Raw genomic sequence first — 25,664 nt, forward strand, 5'->3', positions numbered from 1 at the left:
GTTCCTATGTGAATGAATGTTCAGACTTTGGCAACTCCTAGTGGTAGCAGCAAAAAAGACTCACGTGGCAGACAGTAAACCTTTATCGAGCCCCATTAAACAGCTACACATAAAGCTAACCGTATATACTTTCATTTTGATGTTTTGTTTTAAAACTTTGGCTTGCTTTTTTTATCTTCATGTGCTTCTCCATTTTAATAGTGTTTATCTTCGCTTTATTTGTCTTCATTTTAGTGTTTTGTGCAGCACTAGGTATCACACACTAAATACTGACTGAGAGGGTGAATGCTTGAGCAAACACGTGTTCTGTATTTTCCACTTGTAGTTCAGATCACTTTGAAGAGATCTTTTCATTTTGCCATTAAAGGGCATTTTTCTGATGGAAAAGCCAAGTCTAATTTCGATTTTTTCACTAAGACTTAATGTACATGCACGTCAAACATTTGTTGTGTTTTCTGCATGAGACAACAGTGGTTTAACTTAAATTAGTTTCTTGTGTAACACTGACAGCTTAGAGAATACTTTCATTTTTTTAAAAAAGAGAAAAATTAAGAGACAGCACAAATGAGCTGCTGACTGTGTGCCAAAGTTTCCACAAGAAAGCCAAAGTAACAAAGTAACAGTTAGACCACAGTGTTTCTGCTGAAAATGGTATTTCAGTCACATGCCCTGATGTTTTTTTCTCTTTACTGAAAATAATGGGCCTTATGGGTTCTACAGCAGATAAAGAAGTAGCCACTCACTCATGGAGGGCTGGCTCCCAGTCTCCTGCTCCAGCTCATCCTCCTCTATGCAGTCATAAGGCCACTGCGCAAGGGAGGGAACTGGGTACGGATGTGTGTGCGGGTGGGAGGGTGAGGAGTAAAGATGAAGATTGAGCGAGCCCAGCAGGGAGGAGGATGACTGGCTGCTGGATGACGAGGTGCTGCTGTTGGAAATGGTGGAGTGAGGTCTCTTGAATGAAGTGGCGTGGTCAAACGAAGGCACCGCGATGGACGCCCTGGTCCGAGACTCTGTGGGGGAAGACAAACAAGGTGAGCCTTAAGATTATTGTGAGGGACACAAAGTGACAAGAAAGTATTTAAATTCCAGTGCTTGTAAATGTGATGATAATTACAACATGAAGCTTTTGTTTCCCCACAGCATCTCTGGTAAGACAAGAACGAAAATACGGTTGCTTACTGCAACCGTAAAATACGGTTGCTTACTGCTGTTGTAATGACTTCAAATCGCTCTGGATTAGACTGAATCTCAAAATGCTGTTTGCATTAAAAGACCTGTAATCAATAGCCAAGTTTTTCTGGTTTCAGAAAAGTAAAGTTTAATATATCAGAAGGATTACAAGGCGAACTATGAAGCCGCAACAAAGTGGAGAGCAGTGAAGTCAGAGAACAAGCACTCAACAACAGCTCACCTGACCCCTTCATGATATAGTCAACGGCTCTGTCGCTGATAGCTGCATCACTTGGCTTGATGTCCATGAAAGGCTTGCTGCCAATCCCCATGGATACCATCTCCTGCATGCGCAACGCTGAAATGCATGAAAAGTAAATCTTTAAGGACAAAAACCGATGTCTTAGATGGGGAAAAGGAGTCTGAATGTCAAATAGACATTCAGATCAAAATAATAATGACAAACACCTCTGTTTCTGAGTGCCTGTCTCCAGAGGATCTTCCCTATGATGGCTGTCCACACAGCCTTGACCTCTGCGGAGCTGGCCTGGAGTATAAACGTGTCCTGCGACTTCCTCCGACGGAACCAAATCTCAAAACGCAGGCCACTGTCGCCAACATTTTCAGTCATGCCTATCTCTGCTGTCTAAATAGAAAAGAATAAGTAGTTAAATTTACCAACATTATACAAGCAGTGTACAGCGGGAAACTGTCAAAAAAAAAAAATCCTCCTCAAACAATGAATTCTTACTTTGAAGGACTGTTTATAGATGTAAATGTCGTATCCACCCTCGATCTTTTTGGTCTTGCTGAAGAGGATGAGGTCTTCAAACAAGAAGACGTGGCGGAGGTATTTCCTCCGTCCGCACCAGACTACGAACTCATCCTGGCAGCGCAGTTGACCCTGCTCTTTTAGGTTCACCTGGAGAGGAAACACGACTGTTCACATGCGTCACACAAAACAATACAATTCCTGCTAGGATTCTGACCTCACTCTACTGAACACATAACAAGATGATGTCAAAATCAAAAATAGCTCTAGTGACCTCTGTCTTACAAGACTGTTATATAGTGATGTTAGGTAGTATTTGGTGTTCATAATGACTACAGTGAATGAATGAATATTATCATTATAACTACTTACATCACAGCCCCGAATAGCATCCATAGCCAGCAGGTCATTGCCATGGCGGAGCTGAAATTTAACCATTTCCTCTGCAGTGCGGAGGTCGCTCAGCTCCTGCTCCTGAGACTGACTGCACTCCTTGATCAGGTCTTTAAGCAACAGTGCATATTTACTCATCCTCTGGATGGGCTTCAGCAAGTAGGACGCCAAGTCCATCTTGTCCCCGAGCTCCATCTGCTTATTCTGGAGAGAGACACAAATGAACAGTCTTGAACAGAATATGAACTGAATATGGGAGTGTTTATGCAAATGTAAAATATGGCCACTGTCAACCTGTTGGCCACCTCTGTTTTCATGTATACTGTTTACCAGACATTAGACGACTGAGGTGAATTCATGCACCTGTGTGTGTCTGACCAATGCTATTTTTTTAGATCTATATTAATGAAAATATAGCAGCTGACATTAAGTTTTTCCACATAAACACATAACACAAGTTAGGAAAAGTTGGATCTTGTGTTGGGAATTATTTTGTCAAACTCAGCTCAACTTGTTTTTTAAGTTTTGAATTGTGATTAGCTACAATCTGTTTGTCGGACTCTAATATTTCAATATATTTTGTGATCAATTTATGGTATGACCAAGACACCACGTGTTTGCTTTTTGAATTTATTTTAAAATCTTGGTTTTGAGATACTGTACTGTGTCTTGGTTAAGTGATGGCCTCGGGACCTGCCAACATGTGAGGGATGTAACCGGAGCTTCCAGACGCACCTTAAAGAATTCGTTCCCGTGGCTGCTGAGCAGAGCATCCGACTGTGGCTTATTCTTGCTGTACAGGGCATACATACCAAACTGATCCTCCTGCACAAAGGAAGTTACAACAATAACTACAGTAAAACTTATGCAGACATTCCAGTATGCTTTGTCAAACACTACATCAATGATTCAACCCACAAAAGGCTGTAAATCTAATTGTGTGGTTTCCTCCACTCCTTATATTCTAATATAATGAAACAGCGTCATAACGAAACCTTCTCACTTCACTGGAAATACCAAGTTAAGCTGCTCTGAAAAACATCAGTACCGCAGTAAACATCAGGTCAACACATCATTACAGTCACTGCTGTTTTTAAGCTGTCAGCAAGGCATCCTCAGGGCACACTGACTGATTGATTGACTGACTGACTGATTGTCTGGACTCACATGTCTGAGAAAGCAGCTACTGATGGACAGCGGCGAATGGGCGCAGGATTCCAGATCCTTGAGGAAATATTGACTGTGGAAGTCCCACAATTTCTCTACATTCCCGAAAATGATGCTGCGCTTTCCCCGCAGGTCCTGGGGCAAGTCCAGGCGCTCCATTTCAGGGAAGTAGTGTTCAATGATGTAGCTGAGAGAGCGAACGTACTCCCTCTCTGTGGAAATCATCTCATCCATGATGTGCTGCACTTTACTGGTGAACAAAAATATGATGAGGTGTAAGGGTTAGTATTTATGAAATTTACAGTGCATTGGTGTAATGATTAATATAATACCAAAAAAATAATCAACACATTTTTAATTTTTCATGATCAAGTTATAGTTATACATCATTTATTAAGCAGAAAGGCAGGATTTTTTCAGCATTATTTTATTACACATTCAATGTTCCAGGAATGTGGCCTGTTGGTCATACGGAATAAGCAATGTGAAGATGTCATATTGGGAAATGGGAACAACTACACTTTTTTTGAAGGCTAAGGTTGGTTTTCCCTCTTAGTTGGTTATGAATTTCATGGCGGTTGGTTTTACTACAACATACGCGTAACTAATTCAGGTCACGTTTAGAGTCAGTGGTTCACTTGCTCACCTGTTCTGTTTCTTGCCATCTCCGTCACTGTGTCTGTTGTGGACCCTGGAGGGCGTAGACATGCTGCGGCTGCGTCCTAACGCAGGGCTCGTCACATCGGGTCTCTGCAACTTCTTCTCTGCTGACACATTATTAGCCACCTCCAAACCCTTGATGTACACTCCGGTGTAGCCATGAATGTGACTGACATCTGTGTGGCCACTGTCCCTTGGGCTCAACTCATAGCTCATGGTCTTCTTCATGATCTTCTTCATTGGCTGCTTGCGGAGGCGGGCGGCCCCGGAGTAGACAGGCTCCGAGTGGCAGGAGATGGTTGAGTCGACGGTGCAGTCACTGTCTGTGTCGTCAAACATGGAGGGGCTCTGCCTCAGTTTGCTGTCAGAGTCAGAGGGGAAAATAAAATGTGAGGAGGAGATTGAACTAGTGGGGCTCTTGGAGAAAGGCCCAGCAGAGTGAGGCTTGTTGTCCTCAAAGGTTATGGGTGTAACTATCCCAGGTAAAAGCACACATGCTCTAGTTCCATGCTGCTCTGCTGCGGCAGTTTGGCTTTCTGCAGGCTTTAAAGAAGGCGTAGGATCGACAGCTGTGGAGTTGGAGGCTGCTGTCGTGGCTCGGGTCAATGTCTCCTCCAACTGCTGTTTGGTCTGCTGACATTTGTGCCACATTGTGTTCCACTGCTGCAGCTGCTGAGGACTCTCCAGGGAGAGCACCATGTCATTGAGGGTGCTGAAGTTGTCCATGGAGAATTTGGATGCTTCTGTGTAGTAATCCTGCAGCATCTGCATGTCAGATGATGAAAGAACAAAACCTGTACTGTCCAAACTCAGGTGATGGAAATACTCCTGGCAGTGGTCCATCCATTGGTTCACCTACACAATTGAAAAAGTGGAGTGATTAATTTAGTTTGTATCACAGATAAGACACACGGTGTGATTAATCCTGACAAAGACTACCCCTGGAATATGTCTCAGGTGTGAAGGAGACCTGCAAGTATTGTGTGGGACATTAAATCATCCATCTTTAGGGATACTGCTCATGAACCTTTCAAAATTAAGGGTTCAAGAGTTGTCTTCTGTGATACGCATTGTAAAGCACTCTGGACTGAAGTACATTCTCGAGTTAAATGCAACGTAACTTATGACAGGATATCAAATTTACTTTTTAATACTTACTGAGTCATAGAATTCATACAAATTGGTTAGGATCTCTAGCTGGGCCTTCCTCCTCTCCACTCCGCTTAAGATGGAGCTAAGATGTTGTTTAAAGTCCAGGAGAACAGAACTGGGAAGTGACTCTGGAGACACTTTTACCAGCTGCAAGCCATGCCTCTGCTGATGCTGTCAGGATATGAACAAAACCGATCAGTTTAGCACTGCTTGTCCTCTGAAAATTATACACAGAAGGTTGTCCAAAAAGAACATGTTTAAAAATGACGATGCTATTTACCACCGACTCCTCCAGAAACTGCTCCAAACTCTCTCTCATCTCCTTAATCTTAGCCACAGAAAAGGTTAGCGATTCCAAAGGGATGAGCTGCTTCTCTCCCTCCATACTGAACCAGAGTTTGATCTGGAAAGAGAAGCAGACTGGTTGATGGGATTTTCCATTTTGTTGAGAGTGAAGAAAAGCAGCAGAAAGTATTCGCCATGGATGAAAACGTCAAGAGTGAAATAGTTCAAACTCACCTGTTGTGTTTGCTCCTCGAACTTGCGCACTTCCAGCAGGCTCTCTAACTGCTTCTGAGACTTGTTAGATAGGATCACAAGTTTATGAACTTCTTCATCTACTTGGTTGTACAGTGCATTCAACATGTCAACAGCATCCCTAAATGAACAAAGACAACAACAGGGAGAAACAGGTTATGAAAAGTTTCTTTTATTATCTCAGTATGGAGCTTCTCCTGTATTTGAGAGTCCACCCTACAGTACCTGTAGTTTTCATTCTCACAGGCCTCTTCCTTTCTGATGCGTGCAAGGACAGTGCCTCCTTCAAGGCGCAGTCTGTTTAGACGTGTGTCGTCAAGCACGCACTTCATGAGATGCCTCTGCTGTTCCATCACCTCAGATACCTCCTGATTTAAATGTACACAATGGCAAATGAAATCAAATGAGTAAAGAAGACATTTGCAAAGTGGATGTCATCTCAAATTAAGTGGAATATCAGCTTTCTTTTAAAGACTCAAAGCAAAGTCCTCATGTTATTGCCCTCAACAGGCACAAAGATCGTGAAAGTTAACCATAAAACAAACTCCTGAACTGTTTACTCCAGTCAGGAGGAAAGAGGCCAGCAGCAAGCTATTGTTTGTCAGTGGAGACTCATAAATCAGAAGGCCAGACTGCCTCCAGGGGGTGGGCTCTGACCTTTGAGGTCTTCAGGTTGCCACTGTTGCTCAGTGTGCTGATAGACTGTTGAAGGGAGGAGATGGCTGCACTACAGCTGCTGGCAAATGGTTCAATTTTCTGTGAGAGAAAAAAAAAAGATGGAGAGAGTTTATAAGCACTAGCAGTGTAAGCATCGGCAATTAATGAAGTTCCTTGCCATTCGTTCGGTAGGCTATTCTGGAGAACAGTAGACCAACAGGTAGCATGACATAATTCCGAAAGGTTTCCCCACCTTCACCAAGCATCTTTATGTATATATAATGTTGGCTACAATCCAGTAACCTCAGTCACACCCACCTGCCTGAAGTGGATCCAGTGGTTGTGGTCATAGTGGAAGGTGCCCTCCAGGTCTCGTGTGAGCTGGGTTTGGTCGATGTGCTTCAGCAAGACTTTCAGAGATGATAACGTCTCAGTCTGCGGCAAGAAACACACAAAACTCAAGTTTCAGTTTGAGTGTGTCTGCCACCCTGATTCAAAGCTAACATTAAATACTAACAATTCTCAATCCAGCGAAAAACAGGCTCATCAAATGTGAGTTTAAGAAATTTTATTTACCTGTACATTGATGTCCCTTTCAGGTTTGGCTGCTGCCTCCTTGTCCACCAGAAAGAGAACTGAGTAAAGTGCATTTGGTACTAATGCCTGAGAAAATAAAAAACATGCACAAGAAAGAAAAGTCATAATACATATAGATTCTTTACGTAAACATCTAAACAACATAAAGTGAGGTATTTAAAGTGCCTTCAAATGTTCGTGTTGTGGTTTACAGAATCATTGTCCTTACATCAGTAAGAAACTCATCATCATAACATGATGATATGTCTCTTGTAAGTCGGCTGCAGCCAGCACGTTCCCAGTGTGTGGTTAAAAACAGACAAGTAAGCACAGGCTTCTCCACAAGAGCCCTGAGGCCAGCCTTTTCCAGAAAAATGTCTTGGAACTGCAGTCACTACACATTCAAAGGTGTGCCTCTTTAAAAAAACCAAACTGTGTCAGAGACCAAGAGGTCAAATAACAATAAGAAACGTGTAAGGAATGCCATAATGTAATAACTCTGACAGCGACACGGCATTACAGCTCAGAGGACAACAAAGATTCAACAGGGCCCGAAAACTTTTTGGGTGTGTGTGTCGGAGGGTAATTACATATTTTCCATTGCAAGCTCACCTGCAATTCAGACAGAGATGACAACAGGGCTGGAACAGGCTGCTGCCTCCTGCTGTCTATAACAACAGTCAGCCCTTGATCACGTCTTTCTTTACTGAAAGCAAAGTATGCCAACATTCTTTATGAGACAGACAACTAATAATGTAGCACCCTACAAGTTTAGAGTTTGGTATTGTCTGATAAATGAGAAAAAAAAATGAACACAGACATATAGGATTAAATCATGACATTTGTAGATGGGTTTAGAGACATTTTTCAGCCCAACATTAAAAATACTGACTTACTGATTCATCTATAAGCTCTAAATAATGGATGCAGATTCAATAAAGTCTTTAAGAGCCAAAGGATGTATTCACCTCAGAGGACATGCCAGGTGTGAAAGTCACAGGGGTTATGCTTAACACTGAAAAAAAGAAAATAATAAAAAAATCGGAGTATGCGTGACTTACCGCAGTGTGGAGTAGTAGTATCCCAGTAAACAGGTGAGGTCATTGACCGTGCAGTTCTCACCAGCCCACACCTGAGCTCGTGTGCACACCTGTAGCACTGCCCTCCCACTGCGATCTCTGTTTCCTGGAAGAGAGAGGGCCAGCAGGGGGTCAGCACTTACACTCACATCTCTACAATCACTTTCTAGATCAAGAATTCTTAAGCTTCAGGAAGGCAAGTTATTGTGTGAACATTAGTCTTTAAGTGAGACAAGAAACCAACAGAAAGTACCGATGTGACGCATTAAAAATAAGGGAGCAAAAAAACCCCAACAGCCTGAATGTTTTTTTTTTCAAAATATCACACAAAAACATTTTTTCTAATTTTAATGTCAGCCCCGAGTATGTTTTCTAAATATAATGAGCACACAGTAGAAGACTATTGACTACTGTGTCAGAACAAATGCAGATAATATCAGCTGTATCCCCGACCTGGCAAGATCACAGCACCCGATGTGAGCAGCTCTTGATTGACCTCTGACACCATCTTGGGGAGGGCTAAGCTGCTCTCACATGAAGAGCTCGATACCGAAGCCAGCCTGATGGCCGTCCCATTGGCAGCTTTAGGAGTGTGTGGCTCTTCGCTACTATGCCTGTGCCGCCTGCTCTCGCTGCTAATGGTGTCATCACGCTGGCCTGTGGAAATAATTACAAATAGTGAGCGCAGTTCTGGTATATTGTTTAAGTGATATTTACTGAGCACCAACTGAACAAAAATACAGTACAAACAACAGGAACAAGCTTCCTTTCAACTTCCTTTCACCTCAGTACTTTCTTACCAAACTGTAATGGCTCATGAAGCAACTGTTTATTAGTGGTGAGTTAAGTGTGCTCTCGTAGTGACTTCACACTGACTCATCATGGGGACCAGGTGTTTAGTCAGCCTGACTCATGAGTAACTCGTGTATTATTAGACTCTCATATCTTAACATCATATCCACCTCAGCCTCGAGGCTCTGTTTATGGGAATGCTGCACCTGACATTCCCAAGTGGCACCACAGTTTATAGACTTGATTCTATTCCTGAGGCAGAGTGCAGATCTACACGGAGGACATTATCTCTGCAAACTCAACTGGATATTGGATTGTGTTTGTACCAAGAAAGAATGACGACAACTGAGGTAAAATGGATAGCACAGTGCGCAAAGAATAGAGATGCAACAATTACTTAATTAATGAAATGATTGGCAGAAAATTCTGATAACCGATTAGTCATGTCAGTCATTTGTCAAGCTGCAAGCATAACAAGGGTTTGAGCATCTCTAATGTAAAAATTTGTTAATTTGGGGTTTTCAGGGTTTAGGACTGCTGGCCAGACAAGATATACTGTGTATGTCATTTTGGAATTTTCAAGAAAAAATGAATAATCAATTAAAATAATTAGAAAATTGGCAAATTACTTCATAATAAAAACAGCCATCAGCTGCATCAGCTCCTTGTATAAAGGCAGAAAAAGGCAGCTGCAGGTGATTTGTAGTAACTTAAAACTGTGACAACCCCTCTCTTTTGGTCTCCATGTTTGCAGCTACCTGTTTGCCTGATTGCAAGAGTTAGACCAGTCCATGGTCCATGGTGTGGCCCATGTTTACAACGCCAGAGTATGACAGCAAGATCTCCTCACCCAAACCCTAACATTTTATGAGAAGAGTTAAACTACCATAATGTTAAAACCATAAAACTCGCGAGCGGCTCGATGAAACATGGTGAACATAGTGAACTGAAGGCTGTTCCAGCACATTAACGTGCATACAGTGACTGTGCTAACATACTGAACTTTTTCTGTCACAGAAAGGTTTTGCATGTTAGCATGCAAGAATTTAGACATAAACACAAGCACAGCTGAAGCTGATGTTGTTAAAAGGGTTCATTCTCATTCATTCATTTTAAACAACATGATTATCTCATGGTAATACATGCAGTAGCCACTGAGATATTTCAGTCTGGACCAAAGTGGTGGCCTGACCAACTGACCAGCAGACCGACATTGCCACTAGTGGGCCCACAGCCATAAGTTAGATCCTTTAAAAATATCAGTCCTTCAAGCATTAACAGGCCTGAAATAAAAATAAAACCAGATCAAAAACAGATCTGTGATTATGGATCTGTGTCTGATGGACGCCTGTTGTCTGTTTTCTTTCAAAACAGTTTGAGGCCTCTTGTTTTGTCCTGCTCTGTTGTGTGACAGTAAACCCTTGCAGCTCAGCCCCTATTGTGTTTCATCACTCAGTGCATTTCCTGTGCGACTGTGTGGCCAGGCTTGTGTTTGCTGCGTGTTTCCTAAATTGTTTTGTATTCAGAGGAAGTGACAAATGTAGAGTAAAGCCTCCTGAGTATTGTCCTGTGTGAAAGTCTCTTTTTTGTGTAGTTTGTGGGACCCATTTTAAAGCTGTCAAAGAGGCTAAATCTGCACTGGTTGCTGGGGCTTTGAGCTTCTGATCCCAGTGTCTGATATTGCACGTTTTTTTGGCTCATCCCATGAGTAATTTAATACTTCCAGAGTAGTTTTTCAGAGTGGTGTGGGTCAGTGCAAGTTATATCTTGAGTTTCTTGATTGAATGGACTCTTCAAAGACACAGGAATAGTTTGAAAGCCTTTTTTTTCTTGGATCCCCGGTGGCTGATTGACACACAAAGGAAACTTTTGTAAATGAGGCAACCCATCTGGGATTAGTGCAGCCCCCAGCCCCAATAACACTGTAGGGTCATCTCACTGTGGGATGCTGGGGTCCATGTGGTTGGTTTACACAGTTTACAGGATCCTTTGTTGCTTTTGAAATGTTGTTGTGGGAAACCTGCTTTGCAGCAGGTGAAATACAATCTCCTCTGAGGTAATCTCAAGAATGCAATGGTGATGGGATTTAATTGCCACTGGGTGGTGTGCATTTATATATATATATATTATATATATAGATAGATATTATATATATATATGAATATTTCACTTTTATTAGCAAACAAAACTGTACTAACAGCCTTAGCCATGGCCTGGCTTTGTCAGGGTTAGGATTCAGAGATTTAAATAAACTCTGTTTTCACCTCACATTTCAATTCACGGAAGAATCTCTGTTTTCCAAAAACAGCATGATTCCCTAGGTGGTACTCTCAAAAATGGCTGCTTTCCTGAGCTACCCTATGAACCAACACATGCAAAGAAAACACAGGGTTGTGGCTGAAGTTCTGTTTCCAGGGTGGGGCCATACCTGTCCCCTGATCTTGCCAAAGAATACACAGGGGCTTTGAAGAGCAATCTGTCACCAATGACAGTGTTAATACTTAGTAGTCAGGAGCTCAGTCTACAATTGCAACCACCTGATGAACTGTCACAACCAGTCCTGCCGCAGGGTATGATTATACACCCTGATGAGAAACCACCATTATCAAGCTCTTACGAGTAAAACTTGGCTTTCAACACCCTTAGGTTGTGTTATTTGAAATGATGAATGAGAAGAAATGATGAGCCGTGGCTGTCACAATGACTCAACCACTGTTGAAGAAAACCGAAACTGTCAGTAGTGAAGATGCTTAAGATTTTGTTATTACTAAGATAAAATCAAGTTGTTTAAACATAAATTTTTGATGAACAATAGGTTTCACAGATACTTTCCTGATTTTAACCATACAAAGAAAATTGCAATATGGTTCAGTTTGCTTTAAAAAAAAAAAAAAAAGCAAAAAAAACAGCAGGGCACTGTGTAGTTTTTAGCAAACGTTGCTCAAGCAGGGAGGAAATAGTGTAAATACTGGCTTCACTTCTCAAACTTGGAAGCAGCAGACATACTTTATATAGTGAATGTATTTATAGCAGCAGCGTGGTGTATAAACTCAAAATGAACCACAGTGCTCACGTTCATTGTTACGAAGGGACGTGTCACCCAGTACTTTAGTGTTGCTCGATGATCAAGAGTTTTTTGGACAAATTTAGACATCTATTGCACAGAGGAAAAAACTATGTCAGGAACTGATTACACAAACAATAGTTATGATCAATTCATTGCTTGTTTTGGTGTTTTCAAAAAATTGAATATTCCCAGATTTTTCTTCAAGTAAAAGTCACAATAATACATTGTGCTAATAATCCATTATGAGCAGAAGTCCTGTATTCAGAATATTACTTTAGCAAATGTAAATACAAAACAGCCCCTTATAGGTCTTTTTAATATAACAGGATTATTGCGAAGGGTGTGGTGATGTATAAGCAGTCATATTTTAACATGGTGAGTTCAGTCTGTAACAAAGCTTCATATTCCATAAATTGGTCCTAGAATCTTAACCTGCAAGTGACTAGTAACTACACCTGTAAAATAAAGAGTATAATGTACTATTCCTTGGTTGAACTGTGGTGCACAAGAATTAAGGGAATGTACTGAGGTACAGACCACACAGACTGTAATATGATTTACAGTAATTTAAGTGTGATTTTTGTACACCAGCGCAGCATCACACACCTGAATCCTCTTTGCTGCTCCTCCTCTCAGAACCAGGAAAAGCTGCCTCAACATCCAGCTTCCCAAATCGAAGCGCGTAGCCATTCATCAGCTTTTTGGGGGAGATGCTGACTGAGCCACCAGAAGAGGATCGTTCCCGGTGGCCGTTAACATGGCCTGCCTTGTTAGTCCTCTCCAGTGACTTTGAGCGTCTTTCTGCACGTCTTTCTGCACTCCTTAACCCCCTCTGTAAGTAAAGTAAAGGTGTGCTGGGCCTGGAGTCTTCACCACTGAGCCACCCCCGGCTACCCAACCTCCGAGAGAGGAGTTCTCTGGAGGAGGTTCGGGTGTCAGGGCTGCTGCCTGGTGTCACTGTTCTCTCTCGTAGCCCAGCTCTGTGTTCTGGGCTTTCCTCCAGAATGGATTCAGAGCTGGACCCAAGACTCATGGGGTTCTGCAGGGCTTCCATGTAAGATTTCCTGAAAAGTCTCCTGCTCTCAAAGGTCACAGAATCCCTGGGTAGACGCCGTCGAAGTCCTGGGTTACTGAGGTCCGTACTGAAAGAGAGCATCTTGGACCCTGTCCCCCTCTCTCTCCCACCACCACTGTCCTCAGTCACTTGTCCAATCTCACAATCTTCAGTGGATCTTTCGACTTTGATGATGGGTGTAGCAGTGTCCTGTGCACTGACACCGCGGGTCTCACTACTGGCCTCCACGTGGTTTCTGTTTGGGGAGTTGGGCTCAGAGAAGATGGAGTCAGTTCCCTGAGAGTGCAGGGACTCTCTGGAGCTGCGGTGGCTATCCAGAGTCCCCGTGGATCCACTGGTACTGCAGGTGCTAAGGTGGCCGCGGAAGCCACCTCTGGTGCAGCGTGCTTGCATGATGGCGTCTGATGTGCTGCTGACAAACAGTGGGTTGACCACGTTTTTCCACGGCGTCCTGTACACAGCAGTACCAGTGGTAAGCAGACAGTTCTGAAGTGGGTGCAGGTTTCGCTCACGTGTTACATTCTGCAAGAACTCAGCTGTGAAGATGCTGCCATACATGCTCTCTGCGATGGGGATTTCCGTAATGGCCTGTCCACTGGCCGACAAACATTTTATCACTAGCTTGGCAGTTTTGCGGCCTAAAGGGACTATCTGTAGGTAGAAATCTCCTTGCTTTAGTCGCACTTTGTGCAGAGGGGCAAGCTGCAGGACGACTTTCTCGTGGATGCAGAGAGGCCACCCCTCGTGATAGAACAGCAATCCTCTGAACCTCACCTGAGAGAAAACAGAGAAGTCGGTCAGTACCCACTCCCATAAAAGATTATTATCATCTGTGTTTTCCTGGCTCAGCTGTGGTACAACTTGCACCACATCGACTGACATCTGCAAAGCTGTGTTAAAACACATGTTTAACTTTAATGGAGAGGCAAGATGTTTTCATGGGACGCACTGGATGACTCACTGTCGGCGATCATTCGACTTAAGAGGGAAACCTGTGTGATCAGACCTGTCTGATCAAGTTTTACAGAAACCACAACACAAATCTTCATTGTGACAGGCTAAAAAACAGACCCTAAGAGCAAAGACACTGTGCTCAAGGGCTGACTTCTTTCATTTCTTATGAATGTCAAGGCAAAGACTGAGGATGTGATCCTCCTCTGAAGCCTCTCATATTGCCTGCAACACAAAGCCTCTCATGCACAGCAGGCTGTTCTCAGGGGCTAGGCTTATGTGAAACTATTACTCTATGGCTATCGTCACAGTGTAATCACAGCAGACATGAATACAGAGGAATAAAGTTACAGTGCTTTGGTCATAGAGTCCTTACCCCTAGCAATCAAAGCTTGTGAAAGAGAAGATTGAATTTCACTTTGGACCCAAGAGTCCATGGCAGCCTCTCAAACAGATCACAGTTTGACTCTGTTTCCCTATTCAGAGAAGGATGGCTGCTTTTCGGCTTGTATTTGGAACAATAATCAACTCTGTCTCAGTCTGATGCTCCCCCCCTCCCACTCAGAGGAGATGTTCACACTCAGCTGCACTGTTCTCACATTCTTTTGTCACAAACATTTTGTCTGGCTTATCTTTAACATGTTTATTATTCCATGTTTTAAGTGATTAGGCAAGTACACAACTGAACATGACCTGACACACAGAACACACAATGTTTTCTTTTTGTGTCCTCACTTGCCCTTTTCTCAACTTTTTATTTTACTGAAGGCCAAAAACGAGATTGAGTCAAACATCCAACAGTTATGCAGGAAATCACTAAGGTTAGTACCAGATAAATCTCTGATTAGGTTGCATCTCAAAATGAATTCTGATATAAATCACACCAGGCTTTAATGGATTCCTCAATTTAACCTCTGGTGCCACATCTATCAACGACTCACGCAGGTTTCTTGTTGGATGATCTGCAGTATCCTCTTAGCAGGAAGCAAGAAATCAATGAAGCAGCGTAGGCCGTCTCCTCTGTACTGCCTTTCCACCACGCTGAAGAGTTGCCACAAGACGGTGGCAGCGGTGACGCTGAAGGGCCGATACAGCGCCGATAAGGTGCTTTGGATACAACTGTCCAAAGATTCAGCGTCCTGAGGGGAAACAAGAGATGTATTAGGTTGGATATAGTCACATCATCAGATGAAACTTGTGTTAAAAATGTCACTGTGTTGCGAAAGCTCAAAGTCACATTAAAGGGTATTTTTCCAAAGATACAGCAAAATAGTAGAATGTATTCTCCACGGACATGGGAGTTTAGACCTGTCAAGCCTTTTTGGTTTGTGACCCCTTAAAACAAAGCAATGTCTATTTAATGACAGTTTATGGCCTGGGTCACACCAACAGTCAATAGACATTGTGAGACTGTGAGCAGGCCAATGAAATGAAATGAAATTTTTCCCTCTCAGAGAATTTTTACACATTTAAAAGTAGTTAAAGTATCCACCATTTCACAAGGAAAAAAAAAGGATAAATTCAAGAAAAGTGCATATCCGTTTTATCATCTCATCAGCAAGATTTTGCTTAGCTCCAAGGTTGTGAACAGATGATCTATAGTGCTTAAAATGCAAAGAGTTACAGTCATAATACTGGCTGTGTGAGGCTGTACATATCCACAAAAGTTTGACAAACATGCATGATAAATATGGCGTCATGCTCACAACAACAATGCTAACATACTGATGATACAAAATATCAATAAGAAATTTTGCATGACCACATAAAGTATCTGCTTACAGTCTGTGTGTTTCAACTAGGTAAACATACAGTTGCAAATGCACATAAGTACAGCATGATCCCACTTTGCCAGACAGTCAGGAAGTTTGAACATGACAGGAAATGTTAGCCATGATGGTCTTTTCCACCGGACAGAGGGGAAACACCTGGTGAAAGTGACGTCACTGTCAGAAGACACAAACAGCAGAACTGGAAAGTCCAGACAGGACTCCAATTGTGGCCAGGATGGTGCAATGTTACCCACAACCATGTCATCGCTGACTATTATCTGACCCTTACATGACTTGGGCCACCACCACCTGTCCCATCAGAACAGATGACATGTCCGACACTGTTAGTTAGAACTTGCCTGTGAATGAGACAGCACATTTGGGATTACAGCAGTCCTAGACGAGGCTGACCTGGTCTTGTAGTTATGTTCAGTCACAGCTCAGGCCCTGACCTTCCTCTCAGCTAGAGCCAAGGACAAACATCCTTCAGTTATCTGTCCTTCCCGAATGGAACACAACAATGAAATACAGACATCTGCCTCCAATGATAATCACACAGATAGATAGTAATGCCAGGGAAAGTCCCACACTATGGCAACTGTTTACCATATTGAAGAACGTGGGAACTGAGGACACAGCTCCTCATAACTAATTTTCACTTGAATGCCCATTTTGCGTTCACATGACAATAAAACTGTGTAAAAAAACAATGGCTGAAAATCAAAAGATCGCCTGTGTTCTGAGCCTGTCAGACAGCCCATGGTTCACTCTTCGTAGGATCTGTCCTGTTGATCTAAGCAGCTCAGCACCATCAATTAGAAGAGGGTGAGTACAGTTCATTGCATTGGTACACATGCCACGACTCTACTACAAGGCGCTCTTTGTGCACTCCGCCTCTCAAAGTGGTATGTGCTGTACAGTGTTGTTGCCCTGAAACAAAACACCCACTTCCATTAGCAGTCAGCCTGCTTTTAGAGAGACAAAAATGTGTCTAGGCATTAGTCACTGTTGCACCCGGGAGGAGAAGAATAACATGGTGCTTTATTGGAGGAAAGCTAACAATGGGAGGAAAGCCCTCACTACATAGTCAGGACGGACCAGCAAGTTTGTCGTCAGGTTCCCAAGGCAAAAAAGTAGCAGTGACATGGACAGCGTTTTGAAGAACAATTACTCAATTTGAATTCATTGATAAATCAAATGCTATTTAACCTGTTGAACGGGAAAGGTAATCCAGTGCTACAATATGGGCACAAAAACTGCCCTTAGCTGAACAATGGCTGCATAACCCACATTCAGAGAAGTGTTGTTCATTACGTCATCACCCTGTAGATAATATCCTACATAAGGTAGAACCCGTATAGCTTTCCTTTGTCAGGAAGCACGTGAAGCTTTGTGTCACCTGGATATTGGAAGATATATCTGCATGTCTCAGCAGAACGAGTGTGCTTAGCCACCAGAGCTGAGCTTCCCATCCGCTGTGAGCCACAGAGGAATGCAGTGTGTAGGGTTGTGTATGTCTAGTCTCAGACCCTCAGCCAGGGCAGGAGCAGACTGGGAAGTCCCACCCTTTTTGATACCAGGTCATTGTGAGCAGCTGCCTGTGTGATGGAGGACCGAGGTTGTAATTAATGGCTTCAAGCTCCAGGTGGGACACTTTTGTCTGCACTATCAGCAAACCAGCTGTTCAGAAGGTGCACACAGCCAGTGAGTAGGCTAGATGACAGGAGTCTCTAAAAACAGGCATTCTTTTTAATACTGAGGTATGGCTGAGTTTGAGATGGGAACAAGTACTGCAATCCAAGTGAAAGTTTCTAAGACACTAAAATATGTAAAAATATAATTTTTTAGTGGTTTAAGAGATATAAAATGTGCATACTCTACTGTATACCATGAAAATAAAGCACCTTTTACAGCATGTGTCACAACTCCAAAGTGGAAGAAGAAAAGAATCTGAGTCAGAAGGATAGAAAAGAGAAGGGGTGCATCACAGAAAAAGAAAGAAAGACCTGCAGAGACAGAGAGAGAGTGAGGGAGAGGTGGTCACTGACACATTTAGTGGGTCAGGGACACAAAAGGCGCTGCCTACCAGGCCTCCAGTGGAGCATGAAGCCACCAGGGGAGTGTAACAGGAGATCCCCGGAGCCCCCATACAGGCTGCTCACTAACCAACCTACTAACAGTCTCAAAGGCATCGAGCTGACAAAGGCCACAGGTTGCTCAGTCCTGCCCCGCTGCCAGGTGCCAGGATGCCAACAATAGAGCCTAGTGAGACCTCACTATTGAGCATGCAGTTTCATTCAGCTTCTGATCTGCACCGGCAGAAACCCTATCTTATGAGAGGAGGTGAGGAGAGGGGCTGGGATATGAAGTCAGAAAAGAGATCTGGAATTGTACTAATAACTCCCTATAAATTTAAGAGCAACCTCAACATTTGTTAGTTATATCAAATGGAGATAACCAAGTAAGCAATGGCGGACAAAGATCTCTGTTAAATTAGAATACTGCTGTGTTAAATTGAACCTGTGCAGTTCAATGTGAGCTGAAGACAAATACTTACATGTGTATCACTATCAAACTCCAACTGGATTGTATTTGAGCACAGCACACATACAACGTCACAGATACATCGCACACAAATATACGGCATCTCTCTGTGTGTATGAGCACCACGGAGCACGTTCTTCAGTGGACCACAGCATAATGTTAGACTGGCATTGTAAAGACACTTTGGCAAATGTTTTGCTGTTATCTCAGGAGATTTAAACTCAGAGAGACACACACTGATTGTGTGACAAACCCAGCTGGGTCTGTGAGGTGACAGCAAGATCAAGTCTGCAGGTGATAAAGCGGCCCACCCACTTGTCTACAGCAAAAGTTGCTTTTTTTTAAGATTTCCCTTTAAATTTACATTATATTCCTCTGGCTTGATTGTAATGTAGCATCTCTGCTAATCACCTATCAGAATCAGAATTCCTTTATTAATCCCTGGAGGGGAATTCTTGAAAGGGGTGCTATGGGATACACTGAAAATTTTAAGTCCTACACATTTGTTGAAACTGTGTCACTAAAAAGTATTACACAAAACAGAAGATGCAATATAAGTAAGAGAAAATACAACTGCATGCTATTGGGGAATGATTTTACAGATTCCCACGGTGCTTATCAGAAAGACTTGATTTTTAAGTCAGTCGACAACTAATTACTTTGTCCTACAGGATGTAAACAACATTGGCAGGATACTGTTCCTGAACAGCACTGACAGACCTCACCGACTCTATAGATACATGCTGTGCTGAATACAACACACACACACACACACACATCCTGAAAATCTAAGAAGAAGACAAGAAGTGAATGGAGGTCCTTCATCCAATCAGAGTAGTGATGAGCACTGACAGGGGAGACAAAGGAGACTAACAAAATCTGTTGATACCTCTGTAAGGTAAATATAGCATGGGTGCATACCAAAGCAAGTGGGAGGATGATAAAGGAAACTGACTTATCAGAGAGGATACAAACTTGTGTATTTCACAGACCCGAGCAATGATAAATAACACATTCATCAAATTGTGTTTTCATTCTTTTGTTTTTTTTTTTTGCAGACAAAAGCCCACTGTTGTCGATGATGACACATTGCTGAAATTTGTCGATATTTGCATATACACTAAAAATAATAATTTTATGATTTGAACTACAGAATATTTATGAGTTCTGGACAATAAATCCACTGTTTAGATCCCTTTCAATTAAGACCCAATTCGTCTTTAATCACTGTATACAATGACCATATTCACTTTGTAATTGTCATTCAGTTGTTGGAGAACACGTTGAGCCATCAATTAAACTCCCAGCGTCCTTCAAAGTGAACACAGAGAACTACAAACAGGCAGAAAACTAAAAGCAGCAGACAAGATTTTGCTACAAATACAAAAGCATGAAATAATTAAACTGAATGAAAATATAACACGACAATGGAAGGTTTGTGCTGAACACAAACACCCTGCTCCATTCTCCCTCACTTTATACAAAAAAAAAAGTGACTACCTGCTATGTTTTGGCTACAGAGCAAGAAGTCAAAATACCATCAGCCTACGAGCTGAGACAAAAACATCCATCCCCTGAATGTGCACAATAACACACACTCACGACAGTCGCTGAAAGATCTCAAGAAGCTCAGTTTACACACAATACAGAAGAAAAAGGAAAAAAAAAAATTTTTTTAAACACATGCAAAAACACACAGAAAGAAACAGCTGGTCAAAAGTTAAACTTTCAAGATTGTACCTTAATACACAGGTAGTTGTCACAACTCCGGGACTTTGCTCTGGAGTGCATTTTGCCCAGGGACAGCATTTAGGCAGCGGAGAAAATACCGAACAGCAGCAAATAAATAAAAGTCATCGACTCCAAGAGCTAAAATCCAGCGTACGGTCCACTCTGTAGGTTGTGTAAGTCATTGCTGTGATATCAACAGGTCCTGTGCCTTTTCTCTGTGCTGTGGTGTAGGCAGCTGGAGCAAACTAAATCCTGTCGGCACATGAGAGAGGCAATGCGCTGGCTTCCCTGTCACTCACCCTCTTTCCCTCCCTCCCTCCCTCCCTCCCATCAGCATAACCTCCCCCGCCCTGCTGCTGCTGCTACTGCTACAGCCTCTTCCAGCTGGATAAATGCACACTGCTGCAACTTCGGGCTGATCATTCAGAAAAAGAGAGAGAGAGGGTGAAAAAAAAAAAAAACACTACCCAACCTGCATACCCCCACCGCCCCAAGCCCTCCCACAGCACTCCACCCACAGCAGGGGTCGGATCCTGACTAAACTCCTCTCTGCCCCCCCTGACCCCTTGCACCCCTACCTCCACCGGCAGCTCCCCTCCACCCCTCCAGCCACAATGGTCGCTCTTTGTCCTGACAATACAAATGGACTAGGGTTTCAGCTTATTCTGCTGCTTTTCAAAAGGAAAAAGAAAGGAAGACATCAGCACAGGATTGGTGGCTCAGGTCACTCACTACAATAACGTTCCCCTTAAATATTGTCAGGGGAATACCCAATCCTTTAACGGTCCCTTACACACCAGTGACATATGTGGGACATCCTCCTATTACATAAGGCAGATATGACATCTTCAAAATATTTATAAATTGCTCTACTTTAAAATGCTTTTGAGAATAAAACGTCTTTGAGCCAAAGACATGAAAAACTAAACTTCTAACCTTACATGACATTCAAGATGATGACACAGTGATCCCAAGAAAACTCTCACCCAGACACAAAAACACAGGAGAGGTGAGCAAGTGTTTAGTGTTGAAATGCCGCAAAGTGACAGCTTGTTAGCTTCTTCCCATCTCCCCCTAAACGCAGAAAATCCCCGTTTAGAAAAACAGAGTATATTAGAACATACGCTTTGTGTAAAAATGTGTAAATCACGTTAAGTCAGCCTGTGCAGACAGAGGAGGTAGTGAGGAAGTAATTGAGTTGGTTTCTATTTAGAGGGAGGCACTACATTCCTGTCATTAAAGAGGCACACATCACAATGAGGAGAAGACACGCTGTCACTGGGTGCAGTCACACAGCACACGTGGGCTCACACAAACACACTGTTAGTTACTCTCAAGTTGACAAAAGTATCCAGCGAAACTTTGGTGGAGTGAATTTCTGGGAAGCACAAAAAAACCAGAAACGTTAGAGTACACTAAGAGGTAAGATCGTGAATCAGTTACAGCACGTTGTTGTAGTAGATCTACTTTTAGTCTCGTGTGTATATCTACTGTATAATCTGCTATATAAACAGACACACACATATACCTCACATATGCACTATGTAAATACACACTCTTCTGTCTCCAAGTCACATAATGTTTGTGCCATGGCTGACCCTATAATTTCTGTTCCCCTGGCCTTTCCCACTGGGCTGGTTTCAATGTCAACGAGGGCTGATTTTCTCCTTTATGTCTCCTCTGCCCCCCCTCCCACCCCTTTTTTTTCCCTTTTCCTTCTTTTTAATTCTTACTTATCTAATTATGCCCAAACTGCAACACATGAGCTACAAAATGGTTCAAGCTGAAGGTCTCCAATCGGCACATGTCCAAGATGAAGGCACGTCGGCCAACTGAGCCAGCAGGATGTCCTCTCAGTCCTGTATAATTTTGGCCAAGAAAGCGAGGCTCTAGCTCAGATTGTCATGGCATGGAGAGCCGTCATGTTTTTAAGAACATAATAACATAAATGGAATTAAGTTGACAGAAGAGAGATGACAGGAAATGAGGGGGAATGACTTGCAAACAGAGGTCCCCCGACGCTTTCTGACTGGGAACACTGAGTTCTAGGTGGGCGACTTAACCCCTTCAGATTTGAGAATTTGAGATTATCAAGCAATGTTTAAAGTATTACATAAGTATTTAGTGTACAACTGCCATTTTGGGTGCAGCCTTGGTGTTACTTTAACTACAAAATCAACTACTCTTGAAAAGGCAGTTTCACAGTACTGACACAATGGATTCAATATAATGTCTTTCAAGAAAACTGGCACTGGAGCATTCAGCTACACACACGTGCTTATGATTTTGATAAAACAGACACTTAGACAATCAGCCTGGCCGATTATCAGATGCCATATTCAGCATTTATCAGATTATTCATTATCATTATCAGTAATTGTAACTCAAAAATGTAGTTAAGTATCGCACTTGAATCAACTGTACTTAGTTAACGTATATTCCATCAGTGGTCATTCTAAATTTTGTCACTAAGATTTTCATTTTTACTGCAAAAGCAAATCCTTTCAGTCATGATATCAGTCATCGGTCTCAGAGAGTATTAATAATCACATTGGTCAATCCCTAATTACTATTAACAGAAAGGTGAGAAACACTGCTGACAAAAATCTATTTTGTTGATGATATCATCATCGCAATGCAAATTACAGTAGTTTGTAGTAAACACAGATAATAAACATAGCAACAGTTTGAAAGCAGATCGCAATAACGTTAGTGTGCAAATACACATAGAATGTGCATAAAAAAACACAGCCTTTACAGTGTCTCGCACAGCCCATGAGACACTGTGTCTCAAAGTCCATGATTAAAAGCTGCACTGTGTGGTCCACGTTCTTGACTGCTGACAAGTCAAAATATCTTTTCCTGTTTGCCACAACATTACTATTCAGTATCTATCTTTTCATCAGTACCACAAGTATCTTCTGTATCTAATTCTGTATCACTAAATAAAAAACTGTGGTGTTATATAGAGAGATAAAACATTCATGTTTCTGACAAAGCTGACACTGAGGTGTAAAGATTCAAACTCGGAAAGGAAAAGGGAAAGAAATTCTTTCTCCTTCCGTCTATATTTTCCCCTCTTTATAAGTCTTGTATGGGAACACAGAACACGCGGTTCCTCTGTGGCCACTCGAGGAGACATCAGTGTTTGTGTTCCTGGTGATTTAGGTCAGGATCAAGCCCTACTGCACTGGGATAAACAGCAAATACCATGTTTCCTGGAGCCAAAACGTATGCTTAAATTTGTGGTGATTTAGTCCACAGTGCTGACGTCTCTGGGCTAAAGACAAAAATAAATCCATCTGTGAGCTCCATACGTTCTTATCTTAAGCGTGTTCAGATTCGTATCAAGACAGCAGAAAAGTTCTGCGTCGTATAATGTCAGCTCTATTTGAACCACTATGTTTGCACAACAACATAAATTAAAACTTTTCCTGTTGTTTTTCTATGAGCAAGCATAAGGTTTAAAATAGCTTCATTTACGTAGACATGTGGTAAACAATATTTATGTGATCTGAAAAAGCAGATAGGGCAGTCCCAGGGGTGGCACGCGATCTGATAAAGCTATCAAGGAAACAAATTAGTCTGATGACATGAGAGCTGCAGTTTCATCATTTTTCAATGTCATATCTTACCGTAACTCTACAGATAAAAATATAAGACAGATTTAAGGAGGACGATGGATACAGTCATTGTTTGGATAAAGATGGAAAGATTTTCTCCACTCATTTCACTCACATGTGAACACACACACACACACACACACACACACACACACACACATCCAGCTAAACTTTACCCAGAACGCAGAGGAATTCACTGGAGGCTAAACTACACTTTAAATTAAAGCAAGATCAGATCAAGTACATGCTCTGTTGTAAAAAGATGGGAGGTCACTAGTGATGAACTGATACACACACACACACACCAAACTGAGGAATGTGACACCTTGGTCCTACCTCACTTCATACCAACCTCACAGAGGCACACAGGCCACCCAACAACAGTTGTTATGAAAACTTTAAAACTTTAGTTTAACTTTTCATCCTCTTAAACTCTAGCATGATCTTGTTGTGACGAAAAAATACTGAATCACAGCATTGCAGAGTTAGTTTAATTCACATAATGTCTATGTCTCATCTATATTATATATAAAATGTTTTAATGTAATTTCTTCATAACAACTAAGGAAATCCCTACAAAGTGGGTCTACAACTAATAATTATTTTTTGGATTATGATTATTATTGTTAATATTTTCTCAGAAACAGTGAAAAATACCAAATTGAAGATCTGATGAACAACATGTTCGATTTAACACAATCTAAGACTGAAAAAAGAAGCTAATTTTCACATTTGATAAACTGCAGCGTTGTTTAGTATTTCTCGATCATCAAATAAGAACATGTACCGCACATCCTTGCTCACATGAGAAATAAACGTTTACACAGGGCTAAAAAAAAAGCCATATCTCACTCACTGCATCTCCGTGTCTCAGTGGGATCCCCGGGTGAGATCACACTGAGGAAGTGTTGGGTACATGCTGACAAAAATGAGAAGATTTGCATTTTGGATGAATTTTTATACTTACAGGTCAGCTATGAACCGTGCAGAAGGAGAGTCCATATAGGACAGAGTGAACGAGTCATCACCTTCCTTCTGTCCGCCTCACACAGTCTTGAGAACTCACATCACACCACCATCCAGGCTCACACAGGCTGAGCTACTGTCCCCTCTGCCCCCTTTTCAACCAGTCCCAGCAGGCGAGTGAAAACAGCCACTGGAAGCTCTGACTGAACTGTTCCCCTTCTTCTCACAGACAGACACAGTGGTGCTGTTACACACTTTAGGCTCCAGGATTCAGATTGATTGCTGTGCCACACAAATGCACACAGCTACACAAACACCCACATAGCAGCCCAACCCCCAACCTCCCACTGCCACACAGAGTGCACTTTACACTGAGACCCAAATCTGTATGGAGACATGCATACACTCCACTGACATACATCTAAAATATAATCCTGAGGTTTGTTTTCTGATGTCTTTGTCAGGAAAGAGATTTGTCTCCACGACCAGCGAGGTGCAGCTGTCCCACCAACAGCCTGACCATGTTCATGCTCTTTGGTGCTGGGAAGCACAGGAAGAGCCTGCCACCTGTCATAGCCGCCTAATGTACCTTAGTCCCCCGCTGTGTGGACGTCTCACTCCAACACAAAAGCCTGTGTTTTCTCTAAGCACGCGAGCACAGGTGGCTGGAGGAGGCAAGGTCGAGTTACAGCACGGGCTCCCACAGTTCAGACCATCAAGGAGTCAAGGAGAGGACATGCTCAGTCTGAAGTGTACATACACCACAATATGTAGTGTGGACACGCAGTGAATACAGTGAAGTATGAGTTAAACTTACTCATGTAGAGCATAGGCTTTGGATGTTTTAATAAGTAATAAATCTCCAGTCGTCACGGTTTCCTCCTATTTAATGCCTAATCAAATTTAATCTGTACTGCAGAGCAGAAGAACAGAGAAGTCATGAAAAAAAACTTTCCTATCTTAAACACAGTGATGTT

The 25,664-nt window shown here is 42.3% G+C and overlaps 1 protein-coding gene across 3 annotated transcripts in view; it reads right to left on the reverse strand.

The window, feature by feature from the left end:
- The window catches only part of zgc:158766 (uncharacterized protein LOC100009641 homolog), a 33,301-nt gene that overhangs the window by 3,006 nt on the left and 4,631 nt on the right, over positions 1-25,664 (reverse strand). Inside the window, exons 1-21 of one of the 3 annotated variants that reach the window (XM_046399652.1) lie at positions 20,108-20,387; positions 14,993-15,190; positions 12,632-13,874; positions 8,620-8,823; positions 8,149-8,272; positions 7,700-7,793; positions 7,088-7,174; positions 6,830-6,946; positions 6,512-6,610; positions 6,080-6,222; positions 5,837-5,975; positions 5,598-5,720; positions 5,324-5,488; positions 4,152-5,020; positions 3,506-3,755; positions 3,074-3,163; positions 2,318-2,542; positions 1,925-2,095; positions 1,642-1,819; positions 1,415-1,531; positions 744-1,013 (exon numbers count right to left, since the gene is read on the reverse strand). In XM_046399652.1, the coding sequence (XP_046255608.1) occupies positions 744-1,013; positions 1,415-1,531; positions 1,642-1,819; positions 1,925-2,095; positions 2,318-2,542; positions 3,074-3,163; positions 3,506-3,755; positions 4,152-5,020; positions 5,324-5,488; positions 5,598-5,720; positions 5,837-5,975; positions 6,080-6,222; positions 6,512-6,610; positions 6,830-6,946; positions 7,088-7,174; positions 7,700-7,793; positions 8,149-8,272; positions 8,620-8,823; positions 12,632-13,874; positions 14,993-15,190; positions 20,108-20,176 (4,975 nt within the window). In that variant the 5' untranslated portion in view covers positions 20,177-20,387. Of the gene's footprint in view, positions 1-743; positions 1,014-1,414; positions 1,532-1,641; positions 1,820-1,924; positions 2,096-2,317; positions 2,543-3,073; positions 3,164-3,505; positions 3,756-4,151; positions 5,021-5,323; positions 5,489-5,597; positions 5,721-5,836; positions 5,976-6,079; positions 6,223-6,511; positions 6,611-6,829; positions 6,947-7,087; positions 7,175-7,699; positions 7,794-8,148; positions 8,273-8,619; positions 8,824-12,631; positions 13,875-14,992; positions 15,191-20,107; positions 20,388-25,664 lie in introns of those variants that run through there. The other 2 variants (XM_046399653.1, XM_046399654.1) reach the window with 2 other exon arrangements.

The sequence above is a fragment of the Scatophagus argus genome, chromosome 9 (genome assembly GCF_020382885.2).
Source record: "Scatophagus argus isolate fScaArg1 chromosome 9, fScaArg1.pri, whole genome shotgun sequence".
Lineage (NCBI taxonomy): Eukaryota > Metazoa > Chordata > Actinopteri > Scatophagidae > Scatophagus > Scatophagus argus.